Source organism: Eleutherodactylus coqui, chromosome 5 (genome assembly GCF_035609145.1).
Source record: "Eleutherodactylus coqui strain aEleCoq1 chromosome 5, aEleCoq1.hap1, whole genome shotgun sequence".
Classification (NCBI taxonomy): Eukaryota; Metazoa; Chordata; class Amphibia; order Anura; family Eleutherodactylidae; genus Eleutherodactylus; species Eleutherodactylus coqui.
Window position 1 is genome coordinate 142377628 of NC_089841.1, and position 25206 is coordinate 142402833.

At 41.7% G+C, this 25206-nt stretch overlaps 1 protein-coding gene across 1 annotated transcript; it reads left to right on the forward strand.

Moving 5' to 3' along the window:
- Positions 1–912: 912 nt before the first annotated feature.
- LRRC43 (leucine rich repeat containing 43) lies at positions 913–23264 on the forward strand. The gene is made up of 12 exons (XM_066603300.1): positions 913–1070; positions 1266–1499; positions 4591–4701; positions 4807–4946; positions 5325–5563; positions 9950–10128; positions 12510–12588; positions 15580–15716; positions 17030–17137; positions 18228–18425; positions 19279–19369; positions 22837–23264. Exons 1-12 carry the CDS (start codon positions 984–986, stop codon positions 22938–22940), a joined length of 1707 nt encoding a protein of 568 aa, XP_066459397.1. The 5' UTR covers positions 913–983; the 3' UTR covers positions 22941–23264.
- The last annotated feature ends 1942 nt before the right edge of the window (positions 23265–25206 follow it).

Sequence of the window (25206 nt, forward strand, 5' to 3'; positions counted from 1 at the left end):
AACGTTTATGGCTTTTGAAAAGTGAAGATGCAAATCCCGCCAAAATCGTTGCATCCTCAACGCCCAAAATTGGCCATGTCGTTAAGGGGTAAAGCTACATGCCAAGTTTAGCTGTGATGCAGGAAGTGCAGCCAAAGATTGCAGCTGATAAAGTCCTCTGCGTAGGACGGAACGTCGCAAGTTCTCTCTTAATGGATGGAGTTTTTAAGCAATAAAGATGACACTTGGATTTTTTACCATATGAAGACTACTTGAAGATTCTTTAAAGAGTTGCATGCGGTGCTGCTTACATCTACACATTTACCTAGTATCCAACGGGACCCAAGTCCGGTTCCAATAGTGAGCATGCACCTTCAAGCTTTTGCCTGCTATATGTGTCTCCCCTACTGCTGTAGTGACTTAGTCTGCTGCTGTGAGACCCCATAATTATTTACTAGGAAAGGTGGAGGAAGAATAATCAGAAATATTCCCTTTGCTGCAATTCTGCAGCTGCATCACATGCAGCAGTTTTGCCTGAATGGGGCTGTTTCTGCAGGATTGGATTGGATTTCTACAAATCTGCTCTGTATGAATATACAGTTCTTTCTCACATTGGTGAATAGTCTCCAGTGCCTGTAACTTACCCTAACAGCACCAACAAATGTTCTCTCCATTTAACAAAGTATTGATAAGTGTATTTGAGAATGTTTAGAATTAAAACATTCTTTAGGTGTATCTTAACTGTAGCATCTGCTGAAGTAATATGAACGGCACAGCTTAAATGGTTCGCCTTGGCTGATAAGTTAATTGTGGCCAAGATCACATGAGACTGCAGTAAAGTCAGGAATACAAAGAAGCTTTTAAAACTTGCGGAACAGGATATTGTGTGGTTTCTAAGGAACAGAATGCGGTCTCCAGTCAACAGAGTGTTTCTCCTAAATCTTATGCCCACGTTCTGCACTTCGACAGTGGAGTATTGGTTTGTACTGGGCTGAGATGTCATCATGGATCACATCACTGTGTCTGATGCCTTGAGGAAGCAGCTGAAAGTCCTGTGTTTGACATCCTTTTCCCGTGGTACTGGAAACCGGGTAAAACACCATTTAGCTGATTCCTATTAGGGCTACCGCTGGTTTCCCACTTTACATGCAAACTGACAATATTAATATACTGTGTTAATGAAGCTAGCCATATTGTCTGAAGGACACAAAGTATTCTTCATAACTGATTTGATATGGCAATCAGTATCTCTGTTATGATTAACCATATGTTACACCTCTGCTTAGGACAAGTCTCACCTGGTAGCTGGGAAAAGACCTGAAGAAACCTACTGGGAAGATGAGGAGAACCAAGACATTCTGTATGATCCCCTGAACCAGCGTAGCTCGCCCTGGGACTCTGATGACAAGTATAGTTCTGAAGTTCAGCACTTGAGGCAACTAGCAGTTAAATGTCCAGAAAACATCACTGATCAGTTCATTTGTTCTTATTTCAAACAACTCAGAGTAGTTGATAAAGAGGTGGGTTGAAATGTTGCTGATTGTAATCAAGAATGAATTATGGTTTCTTATTCTGACCTCTAGACTAATGTTTTGTGTGTTTTAATTAGATCAGTAGACCCTAACCAGCTCTGGGAGTCATGGGTTGTAATCATATGCAGATATCTCCTAGCCACCAAACAGTGTTAATTCTAATGGAATAACACTAGATGTAATACTTTCTTCACAAGGTCCACATGGTGGCTTTTGGCACGACACATGTCGCGTGACCAAAGATTGCATCTGAATGCGAGTAAATGCAGTCGGCGGGTTTGAATTTCTTATGATCGTCTGGTTGTGGAGACAGGACGATCTCTCTTCACGAAGTGGATAAGCTTATTTGTGTGCACACAAACTAGAAGGACTTCAGTCCAAAGCTCTAAGTCCCTTAACAGAAGACTTCATACAGCTTTATACCAAGTAGGCTGGCTTATTCACAGCTTCATAACTATTGGTTAATCATTTAAACAAAGAACCAGGAAGCGAAATTCTGCTTTCACTTCTAAACAAAGAAACTGGGAAGGGAAGGAACATGGGTGGGGCTTTCTCACAGTGTCAGATATAGTTCAGCAGTAGTATATAGTATTTTTTTGAAGAAAATGTTTGTTTTCTACATAAGGGTAAGAAAAGTTAATAAAGCAAAAGTTAGTATGCAGTAGCTACATCCTATGGGTATTATTGTATCTTGATGCCAACAGGAAGTCCTGGTGGAGTCAAGATTGACAGCGGGGTTGATGCCCCCCAATGTTGATTGGCTGCACATCTTCGTTGCCTCAAGGTCCTGGAAGGCCGCTAATGTAATGCAGCTTGAAGTGCTTTAGTAAAGCACAGCGGCCTGCAGCTCTGTTTGTTGAAACCCCTGGTTCCCAGTGGCAGAGCAGAAGGCGGCACCCCACTCTGTCTTGAAGCACAGAGCGGGGTTACCATGAGCGACGACAAACTGTTGTGAAGGCTGTTTGCCGCTCCAAACCCCACGCCAAATATTTGTCACATTGCGGTGCCCAGCAGGGGGGACACAGCGCTGGGGCTCCTGTAAGTGACACACGGCGTGCAGACATACACCAACACAGCAGCACAGAGGCGGGAGCAGCGCGATACACTCAATGCATCCCCGGCACACTTGCATCTGGACAGCAGGGAGCGTACAGTTGCAGGGGACAGTATGTTAGAGCATGCGGCCACATAGAGCAGCAGGAGGAGGAGGAGACCTGGGAGGTCACAGCAGGGACCCAACAGCGGCGGCAGAATGTAACCTACAGCCTGCAGACGCATACAGCTGCGCGAGGAGGAGAGCTGGGAGGCCACAGCGCCGGGACAGGGCCACAGCCATGTAGCTGTGGAGGGCTCTTCACTGACATAGCACATCGTACACCTCACATTAACCCACTTTAGCACCTTCAAGGACCTTCGTGCCTTGACCCTATCAAGAGCTGGGGGTGTGACAGGGGTGTTCCTTCTGTCTAACCTCTAGCTTCCGGTGGGGTCAAGATACAATAATACCCATCCTATGTGCTTAGAAACACTTATAAATAGCAAAAAAGTCTATAATATACTTCAGCTTTCTGGCTGATAACAGAGAGCAATAGCAGTTACAATATTACTTTTTTTGCCAGGCGTCCCTAAACGCTTGCTTGCAGATGGAAGACGCAAGTGCTGTGTCTAAAGATGATAGTAAGGTCTACCAGCAGCTGGATTTGGGGCCACAGAGGCCTTTTACTTAGTGGGGCAATAGCGGATGCACTATTACTTACTGAGACGCCAGTGGGCACATCGTTACTACAGGTGGCACTGAGAAGTTAATTAGGGTTATGGCAACAGGACTAAGAATCCTAAAGATGCGAGTTATGGCTGAAAGAGATCTCAGTGGAACCAGAGAACAGAAAACCAAATATGAATGACTCCAAACAGACAACACCACCTATAATCACTATTATTGTGTAGAGCTGGTATTTGAGCACATTACATAAATGTATTATTTTAGAGATGTACTAGAGCTGAATCGCTGTGTCTATGCCTGCAGCCTTATAAAAGTTGTTATATACTTTATTTCTATGACTTTTTTTTTCCAGCTAGGGCAAATTCTGAGTTTTGTTATGAGGCCCTGTCAATTCTTTATACACCCCTGTTCTACTCTCACCTGCTCACCTCATAGATCCCTGTCTTTTCGTGAGCTTAGGTCAGTAGACCCATGGTTGAATTGGGGCACTGTTCTATAAAATGCACTCTCAATATGCACGTTTGAATCTGGCTATATAGAGAAGAAACATTAGTTCTTGGTTCTGATTCTGCATGTAAGTAGCTTGGTTCTGGTATTGTATTCTTAGTAAAAGCTTATCTTTAAATATGTTGATTAAACATGGTGAAATTAAGTACCAATAAGGCAACGTTCACACGGGGCGGATTCCTGACGGAAATGTCGCAGTTTGGCCGCAGCAAAAAACCGTGACATTTCCGCCAGCAGAACCGCTGCTTCAAAACCCGCGGCGGTTTTGAAGCGGCCCGGCCGCTCGCTCTTCTGCTACGGCCGACGCTCCCATAGAGGAGAGCGCAGCCGCAGCGTAAAAAAAAAATGAACATACTGCGGTCGGCAAATCTGCGCCACAGCGGCTGTTTCTGACGGATTAACCGCAGATGATTTGCCGTCCCGTGTGGACGAGATTTCTCAGAAATCTCGTCCACATGGCCGGCTAATCCCGGAATTAGCGTCTGCATGCGGATTTGCCACGGCGAAATTCCGCATGGAATTTTCGTGGCAAATCCGCCCCGTGTGAACCCAGCCTAACAACCATGGAATAAAATAATTAAAATGCCTCTAATGACCACTTTAAAACCAACATCCAATTTAACAATTACATTGACTATCTGTTCTGTTCCCTTGTGAGTCAATGTTCAAGTTCCAGCTACAGCTAAGGCAAGAGAAAGTGTATGGTCTGTGGTGGCTCAATAGCTGAGCCCATGTCCTGGGTAACAATGATTCCTGTGTTTACACATCTTAGTTGAATGCCCTATGCTATTCAAATTCTTGGTCATAGTAATCTCATTGATGTTGCATATCTCTCTATCTCTTATATAGGTAACTGAAGTAGATCCACAGCTGCTTAAATTTCATAATCTTGAAGAACTTGTGTTGAGTGTAAATAAATTAAAAACTGTGCACTCTGGGAACCTTCCAAGAAAACTTAAGGTGAATATGCTGATCGCAGTTTTTTTTTCTAGTCAATTCATTATGATTATTGACAGTTTTATGACCTTGAGAACTACCGGATATGCATACTGTTATTTGTTTCAGATATTGGAGCTATGTTCTAACCACATTACAAGCTTAAAAGATCTAAGTATAAATCCACCTCCATTGTTACAGCATTTGGGACTTGCTTATAATGGCATTCACTGCTCCTCGGAGAGTAGATTTCTAACTGTGGATATCTGGTAAGACCTTTTGGTTTATGGATGAATAGTAGTCCATTATGAATACATTAAGGTATTATTCTTGGCTACATTCATTATAGTTCGTGTATACAATACATTGTAATTCACATGAATATAATGTGCCTTGTTCTTGCAATTTTTTGAGCAAAGCTGACAGTTAAATAAAAAGGACAGTCTCTAATGTGCAACTTTGTCATCAGATGAGTTAGTTATATATTTTAATAGGGTATTATTTATATAAGGGTTGATTCGTTCATAATTAAAATACTCAAAAGTTTCTCCCCTATAAATTTTTCAGTATTTGCTACCTTTCCAGAGATTTGTGTTTTTTAGGTTTTCACATTCTAACAGAAACTGTTATTTGATTTTGTTTTTCAGGCCAAATTTGGTTTCTCTTGACCTTAGTTTCAATGAACTTACTGATCTCTTTAGCTTAATCTCTGGAATCTCTACTTTACAAAACCTTCGTATTCTTGTGCTGCAAGGAAATCCACTGACATTTATCACCACATATAGAGGCTACACTATAGATTGTCTACCAAAGCTATGCATTCTGGATGATATCTTAATATTACCAGATGAAAAATATAAATTCTATGGACTATCAAAAAAGAAAGGTGAGGTTATGGGTAATGGCCTACAGTTGGATAATACTAACCTTATTTTCCCTGACCTAAGGGAGGTTTATTATTTATTTTTTTAAATCTTTTATTTATAGCCTTTTTCCCCCCTAAAATCTAGGGGATTAACACAATTAACAGTTCAATAGTACAAAATCCATAATAAATGCAGATCATCATATACTCTGACCGAGAAATGAGGGATTGTACAATTCTCAAAGCGAAAAGTCTGCATTCTGTTACTATAACATTCGGATTTAGATTTGCAATAAGTAGAGCAAAAAGAAAAGCAAGTTTTCATAGCTACATAAAAGTTCATGTTATCAGAAAATGCCACTAATCAAGCAACGTAAACATGAACTAAAGGAAGGGACAATAATAATCTTTATTTGTTTAGCGCCAACTTAGTCCGCAGCACTTTCAAGCACAAGAGAACACAGACAAATACAACAGAGTACATGTGGTATACAAGTAGGAGGTAACGGTGGGGGGGGGGATAAAGCACGGGGGACAGTACAGAAATTACATGTGGAAATCAGTTATTAGGAGGCAAACGGGGTGGGGGCAGTAAGGAGTTGCTCTGGAGGAGTTTGGGGTAGTGCGTTTCAGAGGATCGATGCTGCTCTGGTAAAGTCCTGGAGGTGAACATGTGTGTTTCGTATTAGAGTGGTATTTAGTCTGAGTGTGTTAGCAGATCGGAGTGTGCGGGCTGGGTGGTCTATGGACAGGAGGGAAGCGATGTACGATGGCGCAGCACCATGGAGAGCTTTGTGGGTGAGTTTGTAGGTGAGAATTTCGTTTTGCAGTGGATGAGCAGCCAATGCAGTGACTGGCATAGTGCAGAGGCATCTGAGAAACGGCTGGATAGAAAAATGAGTATAGCTGCCGCATTTAGTATAAATTGGAGAGGGGCGAGTCTGGTGCGGGGAAGGCCAATGAACAACAAGTTGCAGCATCACTTAGACAGACAGTATTTATTAAGTAGAGCAACAAAGGAGAGGAAGAGGAAAGAAAAGAGGGAATAAAAGGAATGGGGAGCCAAAACAAAGAGGAGGGGATTGGAGGAGGGTAGGGGGTGTCGATAGGCAACCAGTATATCCTTGTCACTTCCCTTCTCCCTCCTAGCTGGTGTCTCGGATAGAGACTAAAATCCAGTACTTGGTATTCTTGTGTGTGTTTGAAACGAACCCAGGTACCCATATTTATCATAAGTCCCACTGAAGGGGACTTCCAAAGAGCCAGGATACACGAGTGGGCTGCATTAATGAAATGTTTAAGTATAGATTTGCGGTATGTGCATAAAGGGAGATCTGAGAGATGTAGAAGGCATAGGGTTGATGACTTAGGAACTTGCAGGTGTAAAATGTTAAAGGTAATAGAATGGACAGCCTTTTAAAAGTTACATATCAGCAGGCAATCCCAGAAGACGTATAAAAGGATACCTACTTATGTACCACAGTGCCAGCACATCGAAGGTGAGGAATGGAAAATTTTGGCCAATTTAGGGGGCACCATGTATTAATGCGAGAGGAGCTTAAAGCCTGCCTCTTGATATTTATTGGCGATTGATCTATGCCTGAACTCGAAAAATCCTATCCACCTGCCTGGGAAGACACAGGTCAAGCTCTGGCTCCTATTTGATCAAATAAAGGGGTTCATAGTCCTGTGGCTGAAAGATTAGGAGAGAGTAAATCAGCAATAGAGAGTGAATGGGGCCAATTCCCAGACAAGCATTTTCAAATATTGTGAGTGGTCTGCAAAAGTCTCTCACTGGTGGGAGGGACCTCAGGAAATGTGCTATCTGTATGGTTCTCTAAAAACGCAGGGTCATCAAACAATGACTTTTCTCATAAATATGACAAGCAGATCAATAAGAAAGAAAGGAGGAGGATCGCTGAAGGATAGTTCAAACATCCAACTTTCGTGTTGTGTAGTTTGATGTTGTCTCTGCGACCCTTATTTTCTTGGTCACCAACTTGGTGTAGGATTGCTTTGTTAAAGGCATCTTGAGAAGCTAGTGTTTCCTCAATTTTGGTCCCCTGTGCTTCTAGCATCGAAGAGGTTTGTCCTGTAGTCGACACACACCAGACAATTGAACAGAGTTCTGTTTTAAATGCTGCAATAGCTTTGGCTCCATGCGTTGCATCATGGACTCTGTCTTTTTTGGTAGGTAGAGCATGAAGGAAATTCCAGAGGTCTTTTGAGATCAGAAGCAGCCATGGGAGCCCCATAAGGAAGATGGAGGAGTCCTTCAATGGAGTTAGAGGTCAGGGACGAGTGGGTAGAGCTGGGAGAGGGAGCCCCAAAGTCCCGTTCCACATTTGTCATCCTGACAGGCTCTCCAGACACTGTGCTGAGTCTCTTAAAAAGGAAATATACCCACAGTGAGAGTTCTAGCGCAGCCTATGTGCATCCACTCTCCCAAACTGTGTATGTCTCTCAGAGAGACCAGGTGATGGGTGGGTAATTTCACTCACCCCCTCCATCTGCAACTGCCAGGGCCCCTTCTCTAGGCATGTGTGTGCTGCAAGAGTTGGGCTGCCAGGTAACACTGAGGGTCCAGAGTCAGATATGGCCTGGGTAGCATTCACACCTGGTCTAGAGGCTGGAGGAGCAGATGGGCACTTGGTACCAATGAATGGCATGGCCACTGAAATTCGTAGCCTCAGGCCTCCTGGGTGAGGGGAAAGCTGCCAGTGTGCAGTGCAGTGGTGCCATCTCGGAATCCACTGCCTGCAGCTCCAGGCTCAAGGAGGGGGACACTGATAAGTGAGCACAGCGGCGCCTTGTTAAATTCTGCAGTCCCCACCTCGAGGCTCAAGGAGATGGCTGCCAGTAAGCATTGTGGCATTGCTGCTGTAAAGTTCATGGTCCTAGTGTTAGAGCTCAGGGGAGGAGACACTGAGGAGAGGCGTGGGGGTGCCTCACTGAGGTCCGTGGCCTGCGGCAATGGAGGAAGTGCAGGTACCTCGAGATATCGCTCCCTGTGGTAGCAGAGCAGGTCCCTTGCGTCTGGTCTTCCTCCCCATCCATGCTGCAGCTTAGCGGTAAAGAGTAGAGGCGACTGTCTGAGCTGAGGAGCAGTGATGCCCGTTTCAGGAGCTCACAAGAACGGCTTCCTCATGGCACCATGTTCCGTAAGGGGGGATTTATTAAAATGAGTGCAAAGAAAAAGTGAAGCAGTTGCTCACTATAAGAAATCAAAATTTGGCTCTCATTTTCCATAGAGGCTCTCAGAAGTGAGAATTTGTATTGATTAGTTACTATGAGCAGATTTTCCTTTGCACCAGTTTTTCTTAATCTCCTCCAATGGGTCATATTCTCTTTCTCATAACCTCATCTTAGAAAAGGCAACAAATGGAGATTTCAGAAGTGAGGGTCACACTTTTATATTGACATTATATAACTGTAATTTTGTTCATTTTATTGTTGTGTAAGCCAGACATGAGTCAGGTAGAAATCCTCTCAAAACTATCTGATTTGTCCTAGATATACTGTATAAGATTATTTTAATGGCGAAATCCAGGATTTCAGATCACTAATGATTTCCAGAAAGAATAAGCTCTATAGAGCTTGCTTAGAATATTGCATAAGAAACAGAGATTCAAAGGGGTTGTCTGCAGTGGGGAATCTTATTCAGTTAGAAGGGTTTCCTAAAAATAATCTGTTCACAGGGTGTCCTCTTCTGTGACTGCTGCCTGTAATCTGCCGGGGAACTTGGCAAAGCTTTAAATTGTGTGCCAATTAATATTAATGGGTTGTCCATGGTTAAGTACAGGGAGAGATCCTCTTTGTAGCAGCTCTCCACTCCAGCTTATTGATAGAGGTTATAATCTAACTGTTCATCATATCTTATGTTTTACTTGGTTGTCAGAGTGCTCTGTAGTTAAACAAAATTGAACTACTTAAAATAAAATCCAAATTTTCGGTTGTGTCAATAGATACAACCTAAATATAATGCAGCATAGTGGAAAATTGCAGTTAGAGTACAAACTAATTTGACTATGTAAGTGTAGCAGATTTGTTGCAGAAATTTCTGCAACTGTTATAATCCATGCATATGGTGAGGAAAGTGTCTACTCAGGTGTATGGAAGTGATTTTAGTTGCAGAACCTTCTGCAGCAAATCTACCCTAGCTATACAAACATTGGTAGGTACTAGGCACCATTAACCACTAAAAGACCCATATAAATATAAAATATGAAATACTTTTACATACTATATGTAAACTACTTCTATAGGATAATTGAGGAAAATATATCTTTTCCTTTCCTTCATAAAAATACATTTAAAATATGCTGTATAAAATGGTACATTATGTCAAAAAAAGTCCCTTTTTAACAATAATATATCTCTATTGGATGAAACATTTTTGTATTACAGAAGCACTAGAGAATAAAGCAAAATTTTGTGTGCACATAAGGAAAGTGCAAGGTATTCCAAACCCAAATGTACAGACAGAACAGCAGAACTCAGCTGACTATCCAATAACCACCATCACTTATCATGTATGCTATGAATTTATTGAGGATCAGCCTAGCAGTGAGATGACAGAGTACCAGGTAAGCCGAAAAATCTGGGTTACTGAAAATACATTGAGGAACACTAGCTTGCAGTTTAGTTGGCAATACACTACAGATTTTGGATTGCTGAAAAGGTCTAATTAGAACATGTTATACTGACCATCAGTGCACTTTTGTGAAAAAATCATGACAGATGCTGACAGATGGCAGATATCTGTCAAAACTTGATGTGCCATGTTGAAGATTTTGGTTGTTGTCAGGTGCCTTAGTTGAAAAGTCAGCCATGGGCAGCAATAAAGAGAGTCCCTCACCCAGGATCTGCTCCACAAGCAAGAACAAAGAGCGCTCAGTGGCTCCCACTCTTGCAGATAAGGCTCACTGATGCATTACATTAACAGCCATTCATCTGAATAGCCCCCATGTAATACTAGATTTACCTTGGCCTCCTTGTGGCAAGACAACCTCCTTAATGCCTTCTATGGCATAGCTAATTACCACATGAATATCCAATGCAAATATCAGGCATGTATATGTTAATGAGACTCTTTGGATGTCCCTGAGTTAATAGGGATCTGGTATTCACTTGGTAATATGAAAATCTTTCCTGGATATTCCCACAAGGCTCAATTAGATTTAAATAGTGCTACAGTAAGATCTCAATAGTACATGGGATATATTACAAGTATTAGGCCAATGTTAAAGGGGTTGTCCCGCGAAAGCAAGTGGGGTTATACACTTCTGTATGGCCATATTAATGCACTTTGTAATGTACATTGTGCATTAATTATGAGCCATACAGAAGTTATCAGAAGTTTTTCACTTACCTGCTCCGTTGCTAGTGTCCTCGTTTCCATGGAGCCGTCTAATTTTCAGCGTCTAATCGCCAAATTAGACGCGCTTGTGCAGTCCGGGTCTTCTTCTTTTCTCAATGGGGCTCCGTGTAGCTCCGTGTAGCTCCGCCCCGTCACGTGCCGATTCCAGCCAATCAGGAGGCTGGAATCGGCAATGGACCGCACAGAAGCCCTGCGGTCCACCGAGGGAGAAGATCCCGGCGGCCATCTTCAGCAGGTAAGTAAGAAGTCACCGGAGCGCGGGGATTCAGGTAAGCGCTGTGCGGTGTCTCGCGCCGAACGGGGGGGGGGGGTTGAAAAAAAAAAAAACCCGTTTCGGCGCGGGACAACCCCTTTAAGCAATGAAGTATCACTTTTAATATTTATTTTGCACGAATAGCTCTAAAGATATTAAATTGTAAGGATTTAAGGACACAGATGATCTTCACATAGATGGATTAATGATGCATGCATGGTAATAAATGCACAAAATATTGTAACAAACCTTCACACTTCTCACAGTTAGGGCTTATTCACACGAGCGTATATCAGCCGACATTTTCACTGCTGGCCGTTATATGCTACCATCTAATGCACGGGCTCTGCATATATGCCATCAGGCAGGGGGAGACAGCTTAGCTCTGCTAAGCTGTCTCCACCTCGCCGTCTCTGTGCAAGGGGAGGAGGCGGGACGGAGCGGGAGCTAGTGGGCTGAACTCCTGCCCCCTCTCCACCCCTTGCCACTGTTTGCAATGGGCGGGGTGGGCAAAGGTTAGCTCGGCTCCCATCTCACCCACTCCCATTGCAAACAGTGGCAAAGGGTGGAGAGAGGGCGGGAGCTCAGCACACTAGCTCACGCTCCGTCCGGCCTCCTCCCCTTGCACTGAGTCACGCTGCTAAACTCCCTCCCACCTCCATTCTCCGGCCACTGTCATTGGCTCCCATAGGAGTCTGTGGCAGCGGACGTAGTCCGGCCAGGAAGATAGTTCCAGGACTATCTTTCCTGCCCGGTGTAAAAGCGCCCGGCCGGGAATTTTTGCGTCGCTTGGATACGCCTGTGTGATCTCATGCATTGGAATCCAATGCATCAGATGGTAGCGTTTATCGGCCGGTCATGAAAACGGCGGCCGATATACGCTCGTGTAAATAAACAGTCAGGCTGGGCTTACACAGGAGGACAGGATTCCACATACGGAGGCCTGCAGCAAATTCTGGCTGTGAGTCTGGCCGTCAACCCTGTAAACCCGAGGTTACTGTATTGCGGATGACCGTGGCAGCTCGTACAGGTTTTTCTTTTTAATATTTGTATTTCTCGTGCCGTTGCTTAACAATGACGCGGGTACCCGCGGCTCATACGCAATATTAATTGCATATGGGCTGCGGGTCAGACAGCCTCCATTGACTTCAATGGAGGCAGTCCGCAGCAAAATAGAGCATGTCGCGAAATACACCACTTCCTATAAGTGAGCCTGGCCGAAAAGATTAAAATGTAGCTAAACACACAAGTGCATGGTTGTTTATGCTAAATATTTTTTGTTTTTAACAAAACCTCGGACATGTTATAAATCACTGGATTGCATTTTATTTCAGCCGTATGTGAGCAGCCAGCTGCACCAGATGATTCCTGAAGGGAATGTAGAACAACTTTACCCACTTAACCTTCACACTGGTAACTTATTTTGAGTGGTTGACAATGTTAAAAAAAGGCAATGTTGATGATAGATAGATAGATAGATAGATAGATAGATAGATAGATAGATAGATAGATAGATAGATAGATAGATATGATATATATTCTTTTACTAAAACTGTTCTGCTGGTGAAGGTCCCTGCTTATCTTCACCTCTGGGACCTGCCCCTACACCTCTTAACCCTCTTCTAACCTGGCTCTCCACATTTTACCGCATTTCTCTCTCTCCCCCTACTCCCAGACACGAGCCTTCTCCTAGCCTACCCTATCGACTGTATGTCTCCAGTGAGACTGAGGAAAAGGCGCATGTACCTCGAAACGCTTGGCGTTTCATGCTGGTTTTTTTAATCAAATAAAGAGATACTCCTTTGAAAACACAAACAAGTGCATACGTGTCTATAAGTTCATGCCAACATGTCAGTGGTTTTCCCTGACTCACACATTGTATCATTGGCCAACTCTAACTGGTTGCACAGTCACTATATTGGCAGTACCTCTAACTATGCACATAACCTTTTTTTCCACCAAAAAAAGGAAGCACTTATAGAAAACCTCACTGCACTTTTCTTTGTACTTTAACCCTTTCTGCCTTCTCCTTCCCCGAGTACACAGCGCTCAATGAGCACTGTGTACTAAAAAGTGAAAGCAGAAGTGTAACTTCCACTACAGGAGCCCGGGAGTCGCGTGAGAAGAGCTGCAGGGTCATAATAGACCCTGACTAGCTCTGCTAGTGACTAGTGTCACTACAGGGGGATGTTATTCTCTGTAACTGGGGCTCCTATGGCTGCCCCAGCTACAGTGGGAAAGTGTTGAATAAAAAAAAAAAAAAAAAAAGGGAATGTCACCCAGAGGTCTTATATGATGTCACGGGGGACATAGGTAGTAAAAAAACATAATTACATACATAAGTAAAACAAAATTACAGAATAAAACAACAATATATACATAACAAAGGAAAATAACCCAAAACCGTTGCTGTATGCACCCTGTAATCCAAAACCTTACATATTATATATCAAAACGTCCGAAACAAAATGAGGAACCCATTCCTATACTTTATTTTAGTGTAAATATACTAAAAAAAAAATTGAAATGTTAAAAAAAAATCATTTTTCTTAGCTTTTTACCCCCAATAAAACTAAAAAATGAAAAAAAAGGCAGTCAAAAAGATATTTAAAAAACAGCCCTATATGTCACGGGAAAAAAAACACAGTTAAAATAATTTTGGTAGCTAAAGACAAAAAATAGGGCAGTAAAACTACCACATGGGTAAAATCCCTAAAAAGTGTCTGGTCCTTAAGGTACAAAACAGCCTGGTCCTTAAAGAGTTAAGCAGCTTTTGAGAAAAATATCCTTTTTTATTATCCATGCTTTTAAGCTTCTGGAACCTCACAATACGTGTCTTTCAGGTAAGCTCAGGGGTGGACAAACTAAATGTATCATCAAATTAGCAGGTGGAATCAAGGACTCCATACATTGTCCTTGCGCAGTGGCCCTCTGTGTGTATGGCTCTGCTAGATATTGTTTTTTACCACTATATGTTATGATTTTCTACTACCAATGTAATTTTATGTGCAGGTTGAGTGGCAAAATGGTAGTTGGACTCACCTAAACTTCCGATCTGCCAAGTTCTATTTCATTTATACCATTGATTTATGCATTATTCTGTTAATCTAGGTTAGGCAAGTTTCCCGCAAGTGTATTGTAACATAATGTGGATCTGCAGTATTGGCATGTTGCGGATTACATTTTAGCTGTATGTCATTAGTATTTCATCATTGTTTGATCTGTATTTGCCTCTGTATCTGCTGTCATTGGTTTTATTGTCAATGGGGCAAATATTGATCCATATTTGCTCAATAAAAAACACCAGTAATGCAAATATGGAGGCAGAAATTGACAAAAGTGGCACATGCTGCTCTTTAAAACATAAAACAAAAAATAAATTTGCATTAGCTCTGGTCCACAAAACACAAACCAAATATGCTATTTGCAAATAGTAAAAACATGCTTGTATGAAAGCAGCCTAAATATATTTTTGGTGTATTATGATACACTTCGTCCACATCTACATGACTGCTGTTGCCTTTCTTTATTATGTCTTACACTGAAATTTGGTGAGATATTTCCAGATTCTTTGATCACATGACCAGTGGACAGCATAATTGACATTTTTTAGAGAAAATGTAAGAGCCATGTTAACCTTAAAGGGGTTGTCCCGCGCCGAAACGGTTTTTTTTTTTTTTCAATAGCCCCCCTGTTCGGCGCGAGACAAACCCGATGCAGGGATAAAAAAAACAAAAACAGGTAGTACTTACCGAATCCCCGCGCTCCGGTGACTTCTTACTTACCTTGCGAAGATGGCCGCCGGGATCTTCACCCACGGTGGACCGCAGGTCTTCTGTGCGTTCCATTGCCGATTCCAGCCTCCTGATTGGCTGGAATCGGCACACGTGACGGGGCGGAGCTACGAGGAGCAGCTCTCCAGCACGAGCGCCCCATTCAACACAGAGAAGACCGGACTGCGCAAGCGCGTCTAATCGGGAGATTAGACGCTGAAAATTAGACGGCACCATGGAGACGGGGACGCTAGCAACGGAACAGGTAAGTGAATAACTTCTGTATGGCTCATAATTAATGCACAATGTACATTACAAAGTGCATTAATATGGCCATACAGAAGTGTATACCCCCACTTTGTTTCGCGGGACAACCCCTTTAAGGGGTTTTTACAACATGCTTGACATTGAGCCACTGATAGCAGTCATCATATCTATACATGCAGAGCGAAATTCTCGTGCATTTATCTTTCATTTTGGACAATCTGTTCCCCCAGTCATGTATCACTGAGCTCCCTCTAATGATGCCTTTACAAATTATTATTTTCTTATCTAGCTGATGCATATGATCTACATAAATTGCAAGAAATGTTTGTTTTGTATGTGTTTATCATTCATTATTTTGTCTCAGGTCTCTATAAAACTGATGAATCTCTTTGGAATGAAAGTATAGAGTACGAATATGTGAAGGAACACAAATCTTCAGATTTATTATCTGTGAAGTCTTTTCTTAACTTTGGAATGAAGGTGACAGTCACAGAAGAAACGGTAATGTATACAGTCCAATAAACAGTATGCATTCATTTATCATCCAGACTATTTAGGTAATAACTGTTAATGCAAGGAGAAACACATGTTGTAAACCACATAGACTGGTTGAGCACATGACTTCCATGTTGCTGTCACACTGATATTCTGAACAATGATTAAAAGGGAAAGTGGAAGTGGTCAGTGGGAATATACTTACTTGAGTCAAATACTCCTTTTTGGTTAATAGAATCAGTACTGCATTTGTATTACATTATTTGGGGTCCAATTACTTATTATGAACAACCAATAAAATTGTGCACTACTATTGGTCTGCTGTACCCTAAAAATACCACTGCAATCAGCAGGTATGTTGATGTGACTGACTGCAATGGATTGACCATCCTATAGTTCTCCTTTATAGAGGCCCAGTTAGAACAAAAATAGGATTCCTCTATTTCAGAAGGTTGGTTTCTCACAAACATAATAAGTGTGATTTTTTTTTTGCTACTTTATTACAGCTAAGAATCTGGCTTGGCTGGGAATCTAACAACCCAAACGTACTGCATTATAGGGATATACAAATATTAAATGTTTGGAGTTTTGTATATTTTAAAGGGAACCTGTTCCAGGTTTCACCCTTCTAAATCGTTTGCAAGATGCTATCCATCATTAAGAAACCCTTCCCAAATATGCGGCTACAGTATTATTGCTCTATATACCTTATGAAATTAAGTTTTTAAAAATCCCACGCCATATGTAAATGAGTTTTTAACAGTCCAGTGGGCAGCCCTATGAACAATTTTATACAACCAGGCCTTTTGCCTATGATTGACATGCATGATGTCCCCTACATCATCCACAAGCTGGGGAAGAAGCCAATGTCCCGCATGCACATTTTGTTTTGCACTGTTGTGGGCAGACTCCTCACTCCCCTTTGCATATGTACTAGTTTGCTCTGGCTTTTGGAACATCAGCTTCTTCACTCCCTTGTGGATGATGTAGAGCATGTCATCTAGTCAATCAGAGGTAGAGGAGCTGGTTTACAAAGAAATCTTTGGGCGGCTGACACAGAATGCAACCACCAGACTGTTACCTCATTTGCATGAAAAGGCTATATTGTTTTTAGCTTCCTCCTCGACAGTGTCTCAGACTCTTCTGCTATGCCAGCAAACAATTGATGCTCAACACTAAATAGCTACAATGTTAAATTTCCTTCCTTTGAAAGTGGCAACATATTACGAAATGCTAAAGTATTCATTAGCAATAATTGTGTCTAGTTTCTGTTAGTTCTGCAGTAGTGGTACTCATGCATGAATCCATGTTTCCATTAGAACCTCTCATGGCCCAAAGATCCAGAAGAGAGTGCTGCTGTATCAAAAATTGACAAAAAAGTTGGTGGAAAAAGCAAGGAAAAGGACAACGCAAGAAGTAGTACTAGGGTTAGTTTGGTTTCAAACTTGGTTAACTGAAATGTTGCACTGCTGTTACTAAACCGAGTGGTAAAAGAAGTAAAATAAAATTCTATGAAATTCATAGCTCATTAGATCACGGATGGGCAATTGGCAGCCCAGGGCTCCATGCCCCTTTTTATTTTGCATACTGCACAGTGTGTACAGTATACAGCTCCATGCACTGTGCTCTTCACACTTCAGAGTTTCTAATCCCAAGAGAGTAAGTCACTATTAATCATCAATGATCTGGCCTGTTCATTTTGCACTTAGATGATATTATTACTATACATACTTATGCCATATTGATAGGACTTGCTATAAATGTTTTCTCATTGGACAGAATGCAGTCTCTACAGTACTGAGAAGAGATGTCCACTGCCTACAGTTTGCATGAGAGAGCTGGCTGGACATGTGAAATCATCCTCTATTATAGTGAATGGGGATACATAGACAGTTTTGAGCATGCTTACTCATCTATTCTATGTCTTCCCATGCCAAAGTGAGGTGGTGGCTCACATGAGTGCTTCTCCTTACTGCTGTGATACATTAAAAATGAAGGAGGCTGTTTAGTGGGTACCAGTATACACCCCATTTTCTTTAGTAAGAATGTCTTATAGATGCCATAAAACAAACCTAAAACATTGTCAGGCGACAGACACTCTAAGGTGACCAGAGATATCCACAGCAGACAGGCAGATGCCAAGCAGTCAACTATAATATGAGAATTTTGGATGAGTAGTTTTGGTGAGAAAACAGGGGCTAAATAAAAAAAGGGTTTTTTTTGGACTACATAAGATACCACATGAAAGTGCACAACATTTAAACTGTTTTGTACATTTTCAGCAAATGCATTGGACTACCATCACTGTATAAAGAAAGTAGTAATTCATACAGAAATATAAAGGACATTTAGGAATTATGGACTGCAGTGAAATGTATATTATAACGGCTATTATTCACAACAGTCCACTTACACCATTATACCACTTATATCATTTAGATCTCTGAATATTAGTGGGTAATTAAAACCACAAAGGTGTTTTGGAGATTAGAACTTAATTAAATTGTATTGTTCCAGGGAAGTAAATCTGCTGGAAAGAGCAAGAAGAAAAAAGAAAATCTCCTTGAACTGCGTCACGATCCTCCAGTCGTGCAGATCCTTGGATCTGCTGTAATGTCTTTAAAAAATCTTGTTTCAGGAGAGATGAAAACATTTTCTGTTTGTAAATTGGAGCCAATTAACAACAATATCGAGCCGCAGAATGCAAATGACAAGGTAATACAATCCCATTATAAGGGCTCAGTCAAACAAGCGTTTTTGTGCACATATGTTAGGTGCATGTTCGATTCGCCTTTATAAGAACCAATGCTTTCCAATGAAAGCGGTCACATGTGCGTTTTTTACATGCAAATAAAATTTGCACATGCAAAAGATAGGACATGTGAGTTCCAATGCACCCGGTCATGCAATTTTTTTTTTCTACACACGATGTGCGATTTATTTTTTCCCCCCGCCTATAATGAATGAAAAATTTGCTTGTCTGACTGAGCCCTAAGGATGCATTCAGACGACCATATATCGGCTGGGTTTTCACGCCCAGCCGATATACGGCGTCTCTCTCTGCAGGAGGAAGACGCTGGAAAAGCCGGGAGCAGTGCTCTGAGCTCCCGCCCCCTTTCTGCCTCCTCTCCACCCTCTCTCTGCACCTCTGCACTATTTGCAATGAGAGGAGGCGGAATGCGGCGGGGCTAAGTTTTGGAAATTAGCTCCCCCCAGTCTTGCCTCTCCTCATTGAAAATAGTGCAGGGGGGTGCAGGAACTACAATAGTTCAGTTTTTTTTAAGGGATTATCTGGATATAATAATGATTTCTAATGATTTTATATTAGTAGCAAACAGAATACAATTCAATTAATTTGCTATTTTCCTCAGATATAATTTTGCAAACTTATATTGTTGCTGTGAGTCACCTTAATCACTAAAACTGTTCGAATTCTCAGTATTAGAGTTTACCAAATGTATAAGAATTATGAGGTCAATGTGACTGTCCTCTATTTGTCTTTACATTTGCAAGTCTTCATGCCCATGTAACCAAGAGAACTGTGAAACCAACTACACTTTTATTTCAGAACCCTCAAAACAGCAACAAAACCAAGGAGCACAAGTTAAAAAGCTGTAGAGAAAATGTAGAAACTCCTAAGACAACTCGATATTCATCAGGTAAGCATATTTATTATATTTTTTTCACTCATTTATATAGTACTTATTTTACAGCTCTGTTCATCACTTGAAATTGGGTTTGTCCCCACTGGGGTTCACAATCTGAATTCACCTATTAGTATGTTTTTGGAGTGTGGGAGGAAACCAGAGTATATGAAGGAAACGCACACAAACACAAGGATTCCTATCAATTTCTAAAAATGCTTAAAATATTTAAAAAGTAACACGTCTCCATAAATGACGTACTTTCTGCTCGACTTAAAGAGAATCTGTCACAATATAATAACAGGGGTTGCTTTCCCCTCTAACTGGGGCTCCTATAGATGCCCCAGTTACAGTGGGAAAGTGTAAAATTAAAGAAAAAAAGAATGTCTCCAGAGGTCTTATATGACGTTATGGGGGGACATAGATATTAAAAAAACATAATTCCATACACAAGTAGAGCGATATTACAGAATAAAACAACAATATATACATAAGAAAGAAAATAGCACAAAACCGACGCCAACCAAAACTGTCGCCGTATGCGCCCTGTAAACCAAAACCATACATATTATATATCAAAACGTTTGAAACAAATAGAGGAACCCATTCCCATACTTTATTTGAGCAAAAATATACTAAATAAAAAAAAATAACTATAAATGTTAAAAAAATCTTTTTTTTAGCACTTTACCCCCAATAAAACTAAAAAACGGAAAAAAGTCAGTGAAAACGATATTTAAAAAATTACCCTGTATGTCACGGAAAAAAAATGCTGTAAAAATAATTTTGGTAGCTAAAGGAAACAAAATAGGGCAGTAAAACCGCCACAGGGGTAAAATCCCTAAAATGTGTCTGGTCCTTAAGGTATATAACAGCTTGGTCCTTAAGGGGTTAAACACTGATCGTGTCAGATTTCCAAAAGTTGTCATGGAACGGCCGCGGAAGACTCTCCCCCCCCCCCCTTTTTTTTCCCGGTCACACAAGCACATTAAAATGAATACAAAGTTTAAAGTTTCCTTGGGGGAAGCTAAGAACACTCACCCCCATCCTCCGCAATGTCTCACGGCGTTCTGGTCCTCCAGGACCTGACGCCGGTTTCTGTGTGTCATTACATCACGCGCACGCACAGAGGGGTAGAGAGGAAATTTAAAAACTCCCTGTTGCTGGCTAGTTTGAGTAGCCGATGGCAGGGAGCTGCTGTATGCGGTTACCGGTAACATGATCACTGTTATCCATTGGATAACAGCTCTGTTATCCATTGGATGTTATCCATTGGATAACAGCGATCACGTAAAAATAAAAAGTGTAAAAAAAAAAGATCATATCCGTAAGCGAAGATGAAATTACGTACCTAAGGCCCCCGGATTTATCTGCAGACCTTAACTCTGCTTTTAAGCAAGCATTGGTCACCAAGATGGAGGACTCATGTGCAAAAGCCGCAGATTGCCAGGCGAATTTAAAATCTTCCCACTTCTGGCTACTAAATGTAGCCGAGAGATGGGAGATTTCAAAGTGGGCCACAGTACACGGTTCTTGGTCCCATGATCGCTGTTATCCGATGGATAACAGCGATCACGTAAAAGTTAAAAAAAATTAAAGTTTCATCTCCCGTCACTGATCTGATCTGTGAGGGGAGGTGAAATTACTTACCTAAGGTCTATGGCGATGTCCCCCAATGGGATACTTATCTGCGGACCTTTCCCCAGCTTTGGCACATGCGCCTCTCGCCAAAATGGCAGACGCAAGTGCAGAATCTGGGAAGGGCCCGGGAAATTTAAAATCTCCCTGCTCCTGGCTACTAAAGGTAACTGAGAGCCTGGAGCAGTGATTGAGAGCTGCAGTGAGTGGTCTCCGGTCACGTGATTGCTGTTATCCAATGGATAATGGTGATGACGTAAAAATTAACAGACAGCTGGTTTGATGCCGCGTTCTGTTTGGGCCCCGTTGTACGTACAAACAGAAGATTAGGGCCACAGTGGGTATGTTTCTGAACACAGGATAGACAGTGGTATCCATTTTGGGGTGAAAGTCTTCATTCATATGTGGGCTGTACAAAAGAAACAGTTTTCAAAATGACTCACCTTCAAGCAAAATGTTTGTTCTGAAAACCACTGGCTGCTCCTTTCGGTTTGGGCCCCGTTGTGCATACAAACATAACATTAGGGCTACAATGGGTATGTTTCTGAACACAGGACAAACAGGGATCTCCATTTTGGGGTGCAAATCCTTATTTTCATGTGCACTATATAGAATTTTTAATTTTTTTAAAATTTTTTCCCCCTCTAAATTGCATTAACTCCTGAAAAGAAATTGTGGGGGTCAAAATACTCATGACACCCCTCAGTGAATATATTAAGGGGTGTAGTTTTTAAAATGGCGTCATTTGTGGGGGTATCTATAATTCTGATACCTATGAGCCTTTGTAATCTTGCCTTGGTGTAGGAAAACAAAGTGTTCCTCAAAATGTTGATAATTAATGTTAAATTTGTACGTCTCCTAAATGGTAAAAAAAAAACTAAAGTTTTTCAAATGTGCATCCAGAATAAAGTAAACACATGGAGATATATATCTTATCAAAAATTTGTACAGCATGTTTGCACATCGTTGACATACTATAGTTGAAAATGTGAAAAATAAAATAACAATTTCTTAAAAATGTTTCCAATTTTGGCACTTTTGATAAATCTACACAAATTCTATTGGTCTATTTGTACCACATAAGGCTACCTGCACGTGGGCAGGTCAAACTCTGCATGTGGGATTCCCGCAATGGAGTCTGACCCGGTACCCGGCTGGTGACCCCAGCTTACCGCTCCACCAGTCATCTCCTCTGCTGCACATGTGCCGACCGGCATATGAGCAGTACAGAGGATGCCGCACCGTCGCTATGGCTATGACATGGCCCCCTCTGCTGAGAATGTGTCAGCCAGAGAGCCGGACAGCACATGTGCAGTTGAGAGGATGCCGCGCCATTGCTATGGCCATGACGCGGCTCCTGCTGCCATTCTGCAATGATGATTGCAGAATGCTGCTGGACGGACAGCTTCCATTGACTTCAATGGAAGCCAGCCTTTCGTAACTCACACAAATTCGCAGCATGCTGTGATTTCTTCCCCGTGACCGGAAAATTGCAATCGATTTCCACTCGTGGGCAGGAAATCACGTATTCTCATAGCATGCTATGGGCTGGATTTGCTGTAGAATCCAGAGGCGGAATCCCGCTCCAGATTTCGCAATTCAAATCTGCCCGTGTGCAGAAGGCCTAAATGAAGTACAATGTGTGGCGAAAAAACTGTGTCAAAATCACTTGCATATGCAAAACCTTTACAGAGTTATTCTATGTTAAAATTTGGCCTTATCATTAAGGTGCAAACAGGCTTGGTCACTAAGGGGTTAACGTTGGAGCTGTAATCTTTGTATTTGGACACCATTGTCCTATGCTGTATTGTTTTGTCTTTCCATTTCCTTTTTGTGTGAAACAGGAAAAGAAAAACAAAAAGATGCTGCTATGAAACCAGCAGAAGAGGAGCCTCCTCCTCCTAAAGTAGCAGTGACTGTAGAGGTTGAAGTCCAGCTCATGTGCTAATAGTTGTTTGCCGTGCCCCAGCAACTGGATTCTGACAATAGATGGTTAAATACTGTGCCACAGCTCTGAGGTTACTGTTTGAATTGTTCAGTGTGTGCAAATGCCAACAATTTAGTGCTATTTTAAATATACTGCATATATCTGTCGCCTTTTTCACTGATCTCCATGCCATGTATAGTGCTGTGCTGCATCTACAGATTTGTAATTGTCATTATTTTTCAGCAGAGGTGGCAGATTCAACCCTGTCATTTACTGTTCCATAAAATATTAATACTTTAGAAGGCACAAAAATAACAGCTAATAAAAATGATATGATGAAATTCAGTAATGACTCCATTATGCAGCTGTCATGGCCAAGGGCCCTTTTTGCATGGAGCATTTTCTCCAATAGACAAGTGATGATAAATGTGCTACTTGGACTTTATGCAGACCCCATAGTGCTATCACTGCTCAGCTGCACACCACCCTAGTTACATGGAAAGACATACAGCCGAGCAATGAGTGTTTTTTTTTGCTTGCGTAAACTAGCCAGTCAGCCAACAAACAAGTGTCCGTTCATTCATCAGCTGATCGTTTGCTCTTTTACACACTCCGATGATTGAGCAAAAGAACATTTGGGCAAATGTTCTTACTCAATTACCAGACCGTGTAAAAGACCCTTAGACTAGCTGCACACGACCAGGTCGAGTTCCAGATGCAGGATTTTACCGGATTTTTCACTCTATAGAATGCACTTTTCTCCCCCCCCCCCCCCAAAGTGGGGGGAAAAAGTCAGTGCATCTTATAGAATAAATGTGCCGTTTGCACGATCGCGAGCTAAATGCGTGATCGCATGTTAAACGCGTGATTGTGCAAACACTCAAGTGAGGAAACTTGTGATCAGTTAGGATAGCAGTTCTCTCTCCTTTGCAATGCCGCCCGTACGTACCGCTGATTGCTGGAGAGCGCCAGTGGGAACTGCTGCTGCTCCCCCGCCTCCACCAATCGGATTCTTCCCTTCCTTCTCCCATACACAAGCGCTGCTGTGACACGAAGCTCTGGTGTTTCAGAGCTCTGCTGCGCCTTCTGCTCCGTGGCTTGGTACTATCCCCTGCACTGTCCCTGAGTAAGTTAAAAGTATTTTTTCCCTATATTCCACCTCTAAAACAGGGGGCGTCTTTTCTTCCGATGTGTCTTTTGGAGCGACAAATACGGCAAATATCTTTGAAAAAAAATAAAAATAGTACCGCAAACAAAAAACCTATATAAGTTTGGCGTCGTAGTAAACGTACTGACCTAGAGAATAAAGTTATCATGTCATTTTTGATGCAGTTTGTGCGCCCTAAAAATAAGATGCACCGAAAGATGTTTGAATGTCGTTTTTTTTTTTCATTTTACTTCACTTAGAAGTTTTAAAAAGTTTTCCAGTATACATTATGTGGTACATTAAATAGTACCATTGAAAAATATAACTCTGCCCGCAAAAAACGAGCCCTCATACAGCTAAATCGATGGATAAATGAGTTACGATTTTTTAAATTGGGGAAGGAAAAAACAATAATGGAAAAAAAGGGCCGCATCATTAAGGGGTAATGGAAGCTATCCACGTGGACACCACCCTAAAATAGAGCATGCTCTTATTTTTCCTACGTGAACGGAACATCACAATTCATTTCCGCTCGTGTGCAGGAAAAAAACGCTGTTCCATAGCATGCTATGAACTGTATTTGCGGCGCAATCCAGGGGCGGACGCCTGCTCCGGATTCCACAATGCAAATATTCCCCTGTGCAGGTGGCCTTAGGAAAGATAATACATAGCAGGTTATACAGAACAGTAAATAGAAACCCCAGCACTCCTTTTTAGCAAATGAATTTAAAAAACTAAAACTTTGGGATTATTTTGCTAAAAAGGAGTGCTGTGGTTTCTATCTACTGTTTGAAGGTGGGCTGAATTTGGCCTGGAACCTGACACTGCAAGCACTGCAAACATCAACTGTAATTACCCTAGTTCAGGTGTAGTGGTGTGCTGTTAATTTTATCTTTCTAAACACTGCTGAGCAATAGTGAATGTAATTTGTCAAAACCGTCACGGAAATAGCTCTAAAATGAAAAAGGTTTGGTACCATTTTAGCCACTACAGCAAAATGTGATTGATTCCCGCAAGAGAAACCAAGTAATCATGTAGATATGATACCTTTTAATGGCTAACAAAAATACATGATGTTACAGCGAACTTTTGAACCTCATGAAAGCTTGCATTAACATCATGTATTTTTGTTAGCCATTA